This window comes from Apus apus, chromosome 4, assembly GCF_020740795.1.
Source record: "Apus apus isolate bApuApu2 chromosome 4, bApuApu2.pri.cur, whole genome shotgun sequence".
In the NCBI taxonomy this organism is placed as follows: domain Eukaryota; kingdom Metazoa; phylum Chordata; class Aves; order Apodiformes; family Apodidae; genus Apus; species Apus apus.
Window position 1 is genome coordinate 42,232,545 of NC_067285.1, and position 13,391 is coordinate 42,245,935.

A 13,391-nucleotide genomic window follows, 5' to 3' on the forward strand; every position below is an offset into this window, starting at 1 on the left:
AATGTGGATATTGTGCAGATGTCAGTGTCATGCACAAGGCTTCAGTCAAGTTGTGTGGGAGGTGTATGTTCCAGAGCTCCTTGTAAAGGCTGGAAAAATGCTAGTGGGGATAGACAGCACCATGCAGTACTTGATCTTTGGCACCTACAGTCCTCAGTGGAGCTCATTGCAGTGATTTCTTTGGCTTTAGGGCTTTTTTGAAGTATTCTTTGAGCAACTTTGTATTTCTCCTTTTCCCTAAACCTTGCCCTAAAACTGGCAAGGACAGCCCTTGCTGCTGGGTGGTAATTGTGGTTTAATGGTAGTTTACAGGCTGAAACACAGCTGAGATGTGACTTGAAGGAGAAAACAAAAATGGGCAAAAAAATTACTCAACCTGCAGAAACACCCAGCTCCTTCAGGAGGATGCTTAGGTTGGTAAAAGATGGGGAATCCTTGGACACTGCTGCAGGGATGGAGTGAAAGGGTGTGTGCCTGTCCCCTCCAGGGCCAGAGGGTTGGGGCTGCAGCCTCAGAGAGTCACAGTCATGCCCAAGAGGCCACAGGGTTCCCAGGTGCAGTCAGATGGCTCCGAGCAGATAGGTTGTGGTTTTGGCACTGAAAACAAATTTTCTGTGCGTGTCCTGAACAGTCTGTGATTTTAATCTCTAGAGCAAATGTTTCACCATGTATTTGATACGGGTGTTGCAAGTCCATTTCTTGGCGACAGTTTTGTTTGCCCCTTGCACATTTTAAAAGTGAAAGTGTCACTCAGGTTTTCAGTCTTAGGGTGCAACAGAATAGCTGAGCAGAGACAAAAGATGCCTGAAAACCCATGCTCTTCAGGGAGAGTCTCCAGCAGAGATATGGACTTCTTAGTTTGTCCTTATTTAGGGGCTCTGGCAGGAAGATGAAAGCAGTCCTGAACATCCCTGATACCTTATGTTTTGTGTCTCCAGAGTTGCACATATTTTGAGAGCACATACTTAAACCTTGTGTCTTAAAGTCCTAACAAAAATAGAGGTCTTTGTGCTGTGTCCTGGGCTTCATCAAAAGCAGTGTGGCCAGCAGGTCAAGGGAGGTGATTCTGCCCCTCTTGAGCTCTCTTGAGACCCCACCTGGAGTGCTGTGTCCAGCTCTGGAGGCCCCAACTTAAGCAGGACATGGGGTTCCTAGAGAGAGTCCAAAGGAGGCCACAAAGATGATCTGAGGGCTGGAGCAGCTCTGCTCTGGAAACAGGCTGAGAGAGGGGGGTTGGATCTAGATGATCTTTAAGGTCCCTTCCAACCCAACCCAAAAGAATCACATGATTCTGTGTTTCAGTGCAGACTTCTACAGTACTTGTTAAGTGTCCTGGTTTTGTTTTACTTTACATTTTGTGCCACAAAGAAGAAAGTGGCTGCCACTAAACCACTGGACCTATGAAAACCACTAGTCAGTCACTGAACACTGCCCTTCAGGGTTACAGTAAATCATCCTGACAATTCCACTATCAATATTCATTGTATGTATACCTTTATCAATTTCAAAGCCTCTTTGGCTTATCTGCAGAAACTTCAGGAAGGGGTGTGATTTGTTTGGCAAGGATAAGAGAGGTCCACAGTGGCTGTTGCAGATATTATCTGATTCTCATGTTAATTGAATTCCGCTTTTGTCATCAGTTACCACCTCATAAAACTCAAGTTTCTGGAATGAGAGAAGCAAACTGATTTTGTTTTGTTGCAATTGATCCATTATAGAGAAGGAGTTTTTCAGTACTTTGTCTAGGCAGGATCTTGGTTCTTTATCTGTTTCATGGGAAGGGTTTTTACTCTGGTGCTTTTGTGGGATATCTCAGGAGCTTTCTGAAGCAATCTGCTAGTTGAATGTTGCTTTTCTGTACAGCAAGAAGCAAGTTTCCATATCTGCTGTTTGTGATCTATTAAATTAAGAAGTAAAGTAGGTGGTTGAACTACCAGGTTAAGCTTTTTGGGAAGAAAAAGAGTGAATCATTTTTGGCACTGGAAGTTATGAAGCATCCTGATCTCTTGCCGTGTGCTAGAAGTTCCCTGCTGGTTGCTCACCCCCTCTCCTCCTGCCTGGTGTGCCATGCTTCTGCAAGCCTTGCTAGATCCATTGCTTTCATCCCTGTGACTCATGTGGCCATGGCTCAGCTTCTGCTTGTCTTGGGGGTATAAGGTCAAAAGCAGGTATCTGTGCTTGATTTTCTGAAGAGAAGGCAAATCTTTGTCAAATGAGCACTGCCTGCATGAGGACTTTGTGTAGACACAGACAAATGAAGTTGCAGGGAAATGAGGTTCCTCATCTCCTCTTTTCCTTCCAATGTAAATAAATAGTGCAGCACATAGCAAACAAATGAGTGACCTTTCTGTGACAGTGCTAAGGATGAAGGTTTTTTACTTCATCAAAGTATTTGCTTGTTTTGCTGTTTCCTTTGTCCTGGGGAAGATCTTTCTAATTGGGCACTGTAGCTCACTACCCTCTTCTTTTAACATGAGAAATGTCTTCCTGGCATTTATACCAGTTGCTAAACATTTCTAATGAATGTCATGTCCAGAGGCAAGAAGCTGGTCTTAGATGCTCTTTGTTCAGTGTAGCTATTCACCTCTTCACCTCTAGTAGATGAGATGCCAATTTGTTGGAGGCCAGGAGTCAGTAAGGGGGTTTTGTTGATACACTGAAAGCCCATTTGTGTGTTTGCACAAGCTGCAGTGTCTGCTGGTTGTTGCATAACTGGCAAATATTAGTGTTGCTTTTGCCTTTTACTCTTCCCCAGAGCTTCTTGGTGCCTGGGCTTGTGAGCTTGGTTGAAGGCAGCTGCAGATGCTGCCGTGGCTGTTTTCTGGTTCTCTTCAGGAGGCATTTGTGGAGAGCCAGGGCACCAGGAGGGAGCTGGCTGCCCTTCAGAGGTCCTCATCATGCTTTCATTGGAGAGTCCCGGACCCTGCCAGGCAGGCATGTGGTGGTCACTGCCTGGGCTGCAGCAAAATGGGCAGGGGACATACAGGGGCAGTTCCTGGATCCAGATGTAGGTTGTCTGCAGGCTTTTCCAGAAATCACTGTGTCACTCCTACCTGGTGGTACGTTCAAGATTCTGTTCTGAGTGGCAGAAGTTACAGTTGTGTTGCTTTCCTGTTTTTTAATGGCAGTTGATGTTCCCTTGAGTCCAAGAGCTGGCATTTGAGGACTCCAGTTATTATTCCTCCATTATTCCTCCAGTTAAGACTTGGTCTTCTCCAAGCTTAGGGCTTTATACTGGCTTCCTTTTCTGCTGAGTGAATAGAAGAACACGTCACAGAACAAGGGAAATCTTGTCAGCTGAACAAGCACCATTGTGCTCTGTTTCTCTTTATGTGATTTTCTCAAGAGATGTTGTTTGGAGACACTGTCTTAGAATATATCTTCTGCTAAAGACTTGAAAACAACAGGCTTTGTAGAAGTGCATTATTAACTGCCTTGTCGGAGGGGGCTTTCAATTCTTTTTTATTATTAATGAACTCCCATGAAATTTATAGAACTGTGAGTAAGAACATGTTTGGTAAGTGCATCTGTTTGTCACATGTCAGGTGGTAAAAACAAAACAAACTCATGCTGCTTCCCTCTTTTTTGTTGTAGCAAACCTTCCCCAGTGATGTCCACTCCATTGAAGAAATTTTGAAGGTAGGTGCTCTTAAAGAATAGATCTCTGTGTTTGCTTGTATTTTGCATGCATTAAAATAGTGTGTGGGGAAATAAAATACTGCTCTGCAACATCCACTGGCAGAATACAAGCAATCACTGAACGTGTGTTTTCGGGTACACTGTGGAGAAGTGAAGGTAAAAGTTAGCTTTGGATACAGCTGGAGGTGTAAGACCCATCTTTCTGTCCCCATCTAAGTGAAATACGGTCTCGTGCCGTCCAACAGCAAGACTGAGGAGTCATCCAGAACACCCAGAGCTGCTCCTTTGTCAAGTCAGGGACTTGCCATGACTGAGTGCATTTCCTCCAGAGGTGCTGGACCTGCTGCCTCCTGCCCATACAGCCAGCCTCAGCAGCATGGTCCTGAATGGCAGCGTGCACCTGCATCCTTCCAACCTGCCTGTGTATGGCACTCTGCTGGGCTGCTTCTCCCTCACTGTCCTTCTAGCCCATTCATCCAAAGCTCAGCCAGCTCAGATGCAAAACCATCCCTCGTAACCTTGTGTCAGGGCTGGCTCTGTCAGCAGTGCACAGGCTCCCGGGAGCTGGGTCTGAGGGAGTGTCAGCCATTCGCTCTTGTGCACAGTGTGAAAGTGCACTGTGATCTGCAGGCCCAGCCTGCTGATCCTGAGAAGGCAGTTCCTTGATGTCAAGTGTTATTCTGAGACATTCAAGTCCTAACAGAGGTGTCTGCGTTCTGTGATTCGCTTCCCTCACTGTTCCCTCACTCATGCCTTTATTGCGCTGAAGAAGCTGTTGTTGGGGCAGCATTTTAGCTGAAAGGTAGTTGTGCTGTGTGCTGGTTGGTGTTGCAGCATGGGCACTCCTCCTGGAAGTGCTGCCTCCCTTTGTTTCGCAAGACATACCCAATTTTCTTTCTTGTTAGTGAGGCATAGGGCTATTTTTGTAGCTCCCACAGGGAAGCTTGTGCAGGTGTAGTGCAGGGCATCAGTTTATCCTGTACTGGAAGATTGCATGTGAATGAAGCGAGCAGTGAACTGCACCGTGGGAGGTGAGAAGGGAGCAGGCAGGGGTGGTAACAATGAAATTGAATGGTTACCCAGGTTAGTTACAGGCTGCTTCTAGCTCCTGCACAGAACCCCTTGTAGATTGCTCTGACCCCTGCTTGCAGAGCAGGAGGTGACAATGTTGTTTCGTTCCCCGCTAAATCTCTGCATTTAATGTTGTTCCTAATAGACAGGGAAACTAGGGACACTTGGAAACTTTCATGTTTCTGACTTGATGAAAAAATGGCCCTTATAAAGTATGACACAGTAGAGGTTTTCACACTTCAGTTTATTTGGTGCCCAAAGTACAACAATGTACTTTGTCCTGACATGCTCCTCGTCAGCTTCTTTTTAAGCCCCCGAGCAATCTGTGTGTGGTACATGATTGCTATCAGATACATTCAGCATCAACATAATTCCTAAATTTCTGAGCTGGACAAAGTGCTACTGTTGTGTTACTCTTCATGCTGCTTTTCTTCAGGAAGCTGGCAGGGAATGGTTGAAATGACAGCCACTCTGGATGGGAATGTTGAGTTGTTATGTTGGGCTGAGGGGAAAACCCTGAGATAGCTATTCCTGGAAAGGCAGTGAGGATGGCAGGCCACATGAATTCACTTCTGGCAGTGACTGTGATGCTCATCAGGATTTGACACTTGGGGATTAGGTGCCAAGAAGAATCTGTCTTGTGTGATTTCAGCCAAGTGTTTCTGAATTTCTGAGCCCAACTTCCCCAAAGTCCTCATCTAGATTAACTCGCTTTCAAGAAGGTATTTTAGTGTATGTTCAAGCCAGAGACCCCTGTCTGTGCTAGGCTTTTCATGTGTGCTTGTTGCAGTGCAAGCCAAGGCTTTAGCATGCTCATCTGGGCCCAGCTGTGGTGCCAGAAGAGGCAGGTTGGAAGTTGTTCTCACCTGCTGAGCCCTCCTCCCATGACCATGGTTTTCATGCTCTGCTTTCACCTGGACCACAGCTGAACCCAAGAAGCTGGTACCTGGTCATGACAGCCCTGAGAGTAAGGGCAGGGGAACAGGGCAGAAGGATTGCTGAAGACACACAGCACATAGGGCAGTCTCCTCCTTTGGTTTGAAACCATGTCCTGAAGCTCTGCAGCAAAGACAGCTTGGTGGGTCAGTGCAAAAGCAGTGCTTCAGGCATGGAGAATGACTGGCAGTCAGAGCTCCCTGCCCGGTCTCCTTGAGTTATGAAAAGCTTTCAGGGTGTTGTTGCTGTGAAGGGATATCTGTAACAGGAAGGTGGTGTGCTTTGGAAAGCCCCAGAGCTCCTCATATACGGAATATTTTATTTGCTTTTCCCTTTACTAACTGTGATAGCTGTAAGTCAGAGGCCTACTCCTGCAAGCACAGTAAGTACTGAACTCTCCACAAGCTTCCCTGAGATTGCTGTTCCTTGGATGATGCAGGTATGCTTGCAGAAAAGGAGCAAGTCCTCATCCTGGTCTGGCTGCTGTGCTCCAAGGAGGGCTTCTCACTGCAGTACCATCTCTTGGGTTTACCATCAGGTCGACGAGAACTTTTTTTGGTTAATCCATATGAATCTCTGAAGTGTTGAACTTCACTTGTGTGTATCAGCAAAAATCCTGTAAGCTGCTTCTCTCAATGTCTTTCCAGGAAATGACCCACTCATGGCCACCTCCCCTGACAGCTATTCATACGCCTAGTACAGCAGAGCCTTCCAAATTTCCATTCCCAACAAAGGTAAAACACCCTCTTTTTGCCAGGGCTTTTGATAAATGAGGAGAGCTTTCTGGCTCCTCCATGTGTTCTCATACAATTCCATCCCCCTTTCGTAGATAAAGGCTGCTAGGAGAGATTACCTTTAGCAGGAGTCAGATAAATTAAAGCACAGTTGATCTCAAGTTGTACAACAGCTGCTTGCAACGTGTTGTTTTACTGAGAAGTAGATCAGGTTGTGCTTCTGAGCTGTTGTTTTTGAGTGGTCTATATGGTAGCATAACTATCCTGCCTCTTTTTTATTGCCTTTAAGTAAGCTTTGTATTTTTAGAGTTGTAAGATGTTTGAGCCAGAGGTGGGGGTGCTAGAATTGTGGGCTTCAAATGTGACAGCTTTTCAGAAACATTATAAGCAGCTCATGTCTGTTGCAGCATAAAAACATTTTATCTTTATTGTCAACAACATTTTTTGCTGACTGTGTTGAACAAAAGTGTTTGGCAGATCTTATACATATTTTTTTAATATTTCTTTAAAAATGCATATTATACCACTAATGTGCTGGCAACACATTTTTGGAGCACTTATCATTTCTGTCCATGCTAAGATACATCAGGCCAGCTTGGGCTGTTAGACACTTCAGAGTCATACTTTGACGAATCACTTAATGTATTTATTACAGCAAGACCAATATGATGCTGTTGAGAGAGCTGATTTGTTCTCAATTTGCACTTTGTTCTTCCCTTCTAGGAATCCCAGTACGTTGGATCTGTAGCACAGAATCACAGTAAGTAGAAACCCAAAGAAAACACACTGTTAGTGTGTATTGACAGATAGTTTTGTGTGTTCCAGATTGAGGAGAACATCAAATATTTACATTGATTAAGGAGCACAATTTCCTGTGCTTTGTTGAACAGTGATGAATTTAGAAAATGCTTAAGAGATTGAATGCATTCATTCCCTAGAAATTAAGGCAGCAGTTCAGGAGAGAACAAACAGTATTTCACTAGGAAACCCCATTTGGAGTGATGAATAATCTCAATGGCAAATAATTATGTCCTGGGAGAAGGTGACTTTCTAATCTGATGCTTGGAGCTCGTAGGGTAAAATACGCGATGAGTGAGGCAAATAAAACCAACTGATTCGTTTTTGATTTACAGAACAATATGATGCACCTTCAAAACCGCTGCCTAATTCTCAGCCAAGAACATCGTAAGTAACCAGACTGGGTTCCCATCTCTACTGTGCAGTTACTTAAAAGAACCTGGAATGAATACAAGTTTGGTTTACTTGCTGATTCTGAAGATCAAGGTTTTATCGGTCTGATTTTTCTCAGAAAATGTCAGTGCAGGGAATTTTCACCAACAGAAACAGGACTGTTTCCTGGTTATGATGACTGTGTTAAAAACAAAACTGAAGGAAAAAACCTCAACTATTCATGTACCAGATTGATTTTTTTTTTGCTCTTTTAATCTGTGGCTGCTTAACATGTTGTCACATTTAGTGCTGTTTAAACTACTAATAATACGTTCAACTGACATAAATGATGAGGGCTACCAACTGAATCTGGTCTGAAGCCACAGCTATGAAAACTGTGAAAACTAGGGGTGGCATTTTAAAGCAATCATACGGTGTAATTTTCTGAAATTGGCCAAGGAAAAGTGTTCTAAAAAGTGTGTTCTTAATACTATTTCTATTTAAAAAATACCAAACTAGCAAAAAAAAACTTTCATGTGGGCATTAAAAAACATTGTTTATATTCTATTAATGTTAGCTAGTTGCAAAGTGGGGTGAAGATTAAATTTCTGTAGCTTTTAAAAATAATATTTATATATTTCTTCTTTTCTTTATAGATTTCTTCTTTTCCCTATCATGTTATAGTTTTTCTCAGTAGAAAGCTTCTGAGAATTTAAGTCTGAGTATAACTTGTTTATGCATAATCACTACAGAAGTTTTACAAGGCTAGGAAGAAATACCAACTAGTAAATTAATCGCTCCAATAAAGAAATTTAGGTTGGTAGATATAATAATTTGGTACTGTCCTTGCAGGTGAAAGCAGTTATCTATTAATTAGGTTAATTACAGAAATTGCTTGAAAGTGGTTTTGTGATGGCTGATGACAGTCTTTGAGGATTAACCTGACCAGATGGCTGCATTGACAGGCTCTGAGCCCTGAGTAATAAACTCCGTGTCTGGAGGGCTGAGGGGTCTGTGTTGGCAATTGCCAAGCCATTAATTGCCTCTCAGTTAATGAGATATATAAAGATCTCATGTTACTCTACGATATGTTGTTCCATGGAAGGCTGCAAACTACAGACTACAAAGCTTAATCCACTTGTTTTCCTTTTCCGTATCATGAACAATTTTATTAAAAAGCAAACAAAAAAGCAAAAAAAACCCCAAACAAATGAAACAGAACAAAAAAACCCAAAACCAAAACACAACAAAAAGCCCCCATCAAAAATGAGATAGTCACAAGTGAGAGGAAGAGCATCTCTCCATCTTGGTTGGGATTGTAGAATTTTGCACTAAGATCTGTAAAACAAACTTTTTCATACAGTTCAGTTCTGTGATTCTGAGAAAAAAAACACTTGACTAGGAGGGTGACAGAGCACTGGAACAGGCATCCCAGGGAGGTGGAGGAGTCCCCTTCTCTGGAGTCATTCCAAAATGACTAGTTTCAACTGCTCCAGGCTTGGCCATCTTTCTCAGCTACCTTACAACCATCATCTTCATTTCAGCTCTTCTCAGCTGCTTGTAAAAATCCCTCTAGCACTTCAGTCAGTTGTCCAGGTGGCAAAGAGAGAGAGAAGACTTTTACTGTAGACAAGAATCTGAAAATACTCCTCTTTCTTCACCCAAAGGTCCAAAATTGTCAGTGTGGCCTGGTATGTGGCTCTGTCCTTAGCCAGCGTCCCCTCTCTGTTCAGTGTTCTTGCAGGCACTTCCAGAACCAGTGCTCATCCACCTGGGACATGTGCATCCACAGTCCACAGAGGCAGTTGAAACAGGAGGAGCAGGGTGGCTTAGCTTTATGTCCCAAATGGAGTCTTTCCCTTGAACCGATGCATCCCCTTCTTTCTTTTTGTTGGGTTTTTTGTTTTCATTTGCAGAACAGGCCTTGCTTTCTTTGCTGTTCAAAGCACACGTGACTGTCTGAAAATTCAGCTGCCTGGAGTAGCTGGCCTTACAAAGTGTAGCTGGCTGAAAACAAACAGCATTTGTGCTGCTTAATTAGAGGTTGAAATCCTGGTGCATCTGTGTGCCCAAATGAAGCATTCAGCTTTACAGAGCATGCAAGGGTTTCCCAGATGGCTTTCATTCTTGAATACAGCCCTGAAGTTAGCACCTGGCTGTGCTGGAATGGAAGTAGCCCTTCTTTTAGAAAGGGAGATGCCAAGGTCATTCTTGGTGATGCATCTTTAACCCAGCTGGCAGAGAGGGTCCAGCCTGTGCTTTCAGTGGGATTGTTTGGCAAGAGATATTCGTGTTAGTGCTGCTCCTCTCACTAAAGGAGCTTTTTAAATAGCTTTACAGGGAGATTGATGGTGTGTATATAAGCTGCAAATGAACAGGTCCTGCAAATGAAAACATGGCATCTATTAACTTCTGAGCCAATTAAAGCCTTGAAATTATTAAAGCAGATCTATTTTGTTTAACTAGACTACTTAACAATTTGTTGAAACCTTGTTTTGGGGAAACTGGCTTTGTCTTCCTTGCAGAAGTATGACTCATTTAAAGTTGTAGTGTTCTTGCTGATCCTAATTAAGTAGTTGCAGGGTTGTTTTTTTTTGTGCTGATGCATTTTATTTATCAGCAGCTCAGGTGAAAAAGGCAATCCTTTTTATTGCAGACAGTTAAATCATACTTGAAAGAAGATGTAGGTAGTGTTTCCTTGCATTATCCTCTTACCTCTGAAGGAAATGCACCCATAGTCCACAATTTTTAAAGCAAAACAAAAAAATAAAAACACTTTCAGAACTTTGTAGCATCCCTGGAAGGTTGTTCATTATCATCTTTGAAGGACTGCTTTCCCTAATAGGTTGGAAAAAAAAAAAAGATCCCTTGAGATGCCTGTAGACGTTTGTCCAAACTGCTCAGAAGTATTGGGAGGGGCTGTATTGTTCCTGTTAATTACTTTTTGTGTCTCAGTGCACTGGCAGTGAGCTTCAGCTCCAGCTCCCAGGCAAAGCTGGCACGGGCAGGGGTGCTGCAGCCTACCTGCCTGCTGTTTGCCATGTAGGAAGTGTAGGGCTCTCATTTTCCAAGGTGGTGTTTCATAGCACTTCCCTTCAGGGTTTGTTCTAAAGGAAGAGGCAAGAGGTGATTTCCACCGAGAAGGTGTGTGAGGAAATGGGGAGGGGCTTTTGGCAAGGGCTTGTCATGAGAGAACATGGGGTAATGGATCAAAACTGGAGGAGGGGAGATTTAGGTTAGACATGAGGAGGAAATTCTTTTGTGTGAGAGTGGTGAGACATTGGCCCAGGCTGCCCAGGGAAGCTGTGGTTGCCCCATCCCTGGAAGTGTTGAAGGGCAGGTTGGATGGGGCTCTGAGCAACCTGGTCTGGTGGGAGGTGTCCCTGCCCATCCAGGGGGGGTTGGATCTAGATGATCTTTAAGTTCCCTTCCTACCCAAACCATTTTGTGGTTCTAGGAAATGAAGCAGTGGAGGCTGGAAGCTGGAGAAGGATAGTCACAGGGGAATGGCAAAGTCAAAATACCTGAACAAAGAAAGCACTAAGTCTTTGTGAGTGTAGTCAGGCAGAGCTCTGGTGGCAATGGCACCTAATTCTGCATCAGTGAGAGGTGCTTGGGGTCTGTGGGATCAGTACCTTTGCAGGTCCTGTGTAACTTGTGTGGTGGGCTCTGTACTGGGAGACATAGTAGACCCTTGGGTTTTTGTCATGCTGTTCCGCTCTGTGAGCAGGAGCAGAGTCATCACTTCTGGCCAGAGGAATTATTTGTTGAGACCATGGCCAGCTTTGGCAGTAAACGTGGTCCTATTTCAGTGAAAGTGTCTCCACGCACATCAGCTGCCTTGTTATGAGTGTAAAATAATTTGTCTAGTTTGTGGAGATAGTGTTTAAATAAGGGAATCACTTTTTTATTCAAGGTTTTTACTCCTCTCTTGCCACAGAATCATAAAAGAAACTGCTTGGGGTCATTAGTGGTGACCTGCAGAGCCGTAAATCTTTTTTGTTCATGATTTAACATGAAGGCTTGAAAGAGTGTGAAGGTTTGTGTAATTTTTCCTAACAAGTGTCAGGAACACTTCAGTCACTCAGCACTTTTGCAAGGTGATGTGGTTTTCTGGGAATCTCATATTTGTTTTCTTGATATAAAATATATTGCCATGAGGAGATGGAAGCTTATTTTGTTATTTGGGCATAAGAAATGTTTCTCACAGAGAGCCCTTAGTTTGAAATTAGGTTGAAATAAACAGTTTTGACCTGATGGATTAAAAGCCCCCTCTTAGTTTCCAAGCTTTTAATCTCATTTTTGGAATGACACTCCTGTAATTTTCTGGGTTGAAGAGTCAGTCTCCAGCTAGTTTCAAGATTTGACTCCATACTTTTGCATAGCAAGAGTTTTGCTTGCCTGTTTTCCAGCTCCTTTTGGGATGCCTTTGTGATTGCCAAAAGGGGTGGGGGGATGACAATCTGGGAGAACTCTGGGTCCCTCTTCACAAATCCTATCCCCCCAACCTTCTGAGGACCTTGGTAATGCATTGAAATTATGAGCAGTAGTTACCACGTGCAGGCAAAGGACTAAATTATGCTTTTGGAAACGCTCAGCTCTTGGTGCAAAGGTGATGCTTTCTGCCCCTGGGGAGCCAGGGCAAGCTCAGAGCCTGCTTGTGTCTTGCTATGCAAGGATCTGACCCCTTCCACCTGCTGTGTTAGTGTGGTGAGGCCACATCTGGAGAACTGGGTCCAGTTCTGGGCTCCCCAGTTCAGGAGAGACAGGGAACTGCTGGAGAGAGTCCAGTGGAGGGCAACAAATGATTGGGGGATTGGAGCATCTCCCTTGTGAGGAAAGGCAGAGAGAGCTGGGACTGTTAAACCTGGAGGAGAGAAGGCTGAGGGGAGACCTTATTAATGCCTATAAGTGTCTGAAGGGTGGGTGCAAGGAGGATGGAGCCAGACTCTGCTCAGTAGTTCCCAGTGACAGGACGAGGAGCAACAGGCACAAGATGGAACATGGGAAGTGCCATTTAAATATGAGGAAAAACTGCTTTACTAGGAGGGTGACAGAGCACTGGAACAGGCTGCCCCAGGGAGGTTGTGGAGTGCCCTTCTCTGGAGCCATTCCACACCCACCTGGATGCAGCCCTGTGGAATGTGCTCTGGGCCATCCTGCTTTAACAGGGAGTTGGACTAGATGATCTCTAGAGGTCCCTTCCAACCCTGACAGGTCTGTCACTCTGTGACTTCTGTTGGCTGTGTTAGTGTGCTACGTGACCTTTGTTGAGCAGCATTCCCCTCAAAGAGCTTTGTTGTCTGCAGATGGCAGCCAGTGCTACTGACCTCCATGGCAAAATGTCCCGAGGCCAGTTGGAAAGCACAGTAAAATGCCTACGTTGTGTGTCATAAATTCTATCACAGCCTGCCAGGTAATGGCAGGGTGTAGCAGGTTGAGCATGCAGAATGTTCAAAAAGGATGTGGGAGGTTGGTTTGTTTTTGGCAAGTGCAAACCCACATCTTTTTCAGTGTCTGCTGGTTGAATATGTGTCTGCCTTGGCTGATATTTATCTTCTGGTTGTCTTTCAGAATGCTCCAGGACGACCTGCAGCTCAGTGATAGTGAAGAGAGTGGTGACGACCAAGTCAGTTTTAGATGTTTTATACACTAGGCACACAGAAATCCCTTTAAATCATCACGACTTCCTGTGTTGTTCTGAGTTCCTTAAGCTAACCTTTCCTCCCCCTCTCCTCTTTGTTTTTTTGTGAACAAAACAGGTTGTTGAAAAGCCACCTTCTTCACTTGCTCCTCCAAGGTACAGGTTTGTTCCCAAACTACTAGTTTGACCAAATAAGG

The 13,391-nt window shown here is 44.2% G+C and overlaps 1 protein-coding gene across 6 annotated transcripts in view; it reads left to right on the plus strand.

The window, feature by feature from the left end:
- Positions 1 to 13,391, plus strand: part of AFF1 (ALF transcription elongation factor 1) — a 104,765-nt gene that overhangs the window by 65,511 nt on the left and 25,863 nt on the right. For 2 of the 6 annotated variants that reach the window (XM_051616587.1, XM_051616586.1), the window contains exons 4-9: positions 3,595 to 3,639; positions 6,294 to 6,380; positions 7,104 to 7,140; positions 7,514 to 7,565; positions 13,125 to 13,179; positions 13,313 to 13,350. In XM_051616587.1, the coding sequence (XP_051472547.1) occupies positions 3,595 to 3,639; positions 6,294 to 6,380; positions 7,104 to 7,140; positions 7,514 to 7,565; positions 13,125 to 13,179; positions 13,313 to 13,350 (314 nt within the window). Of the gene's footprint in view, positions 1 to 2,891; positions 3,060 to 3,594; positions 3,640 to 6,293; positions 6,381 to 7,103; positions 7,141 to 7,513; positions 7,566 to 13,124; positions 13,180 to 13,312; positions 13,351 to 13,391 lie in introns of those variants that run through there. The other 4 variants (XM_051616591.1, XM_051616589.1, XM_051616588.1 and 1 more) reach the window with 4 other exon arrangements.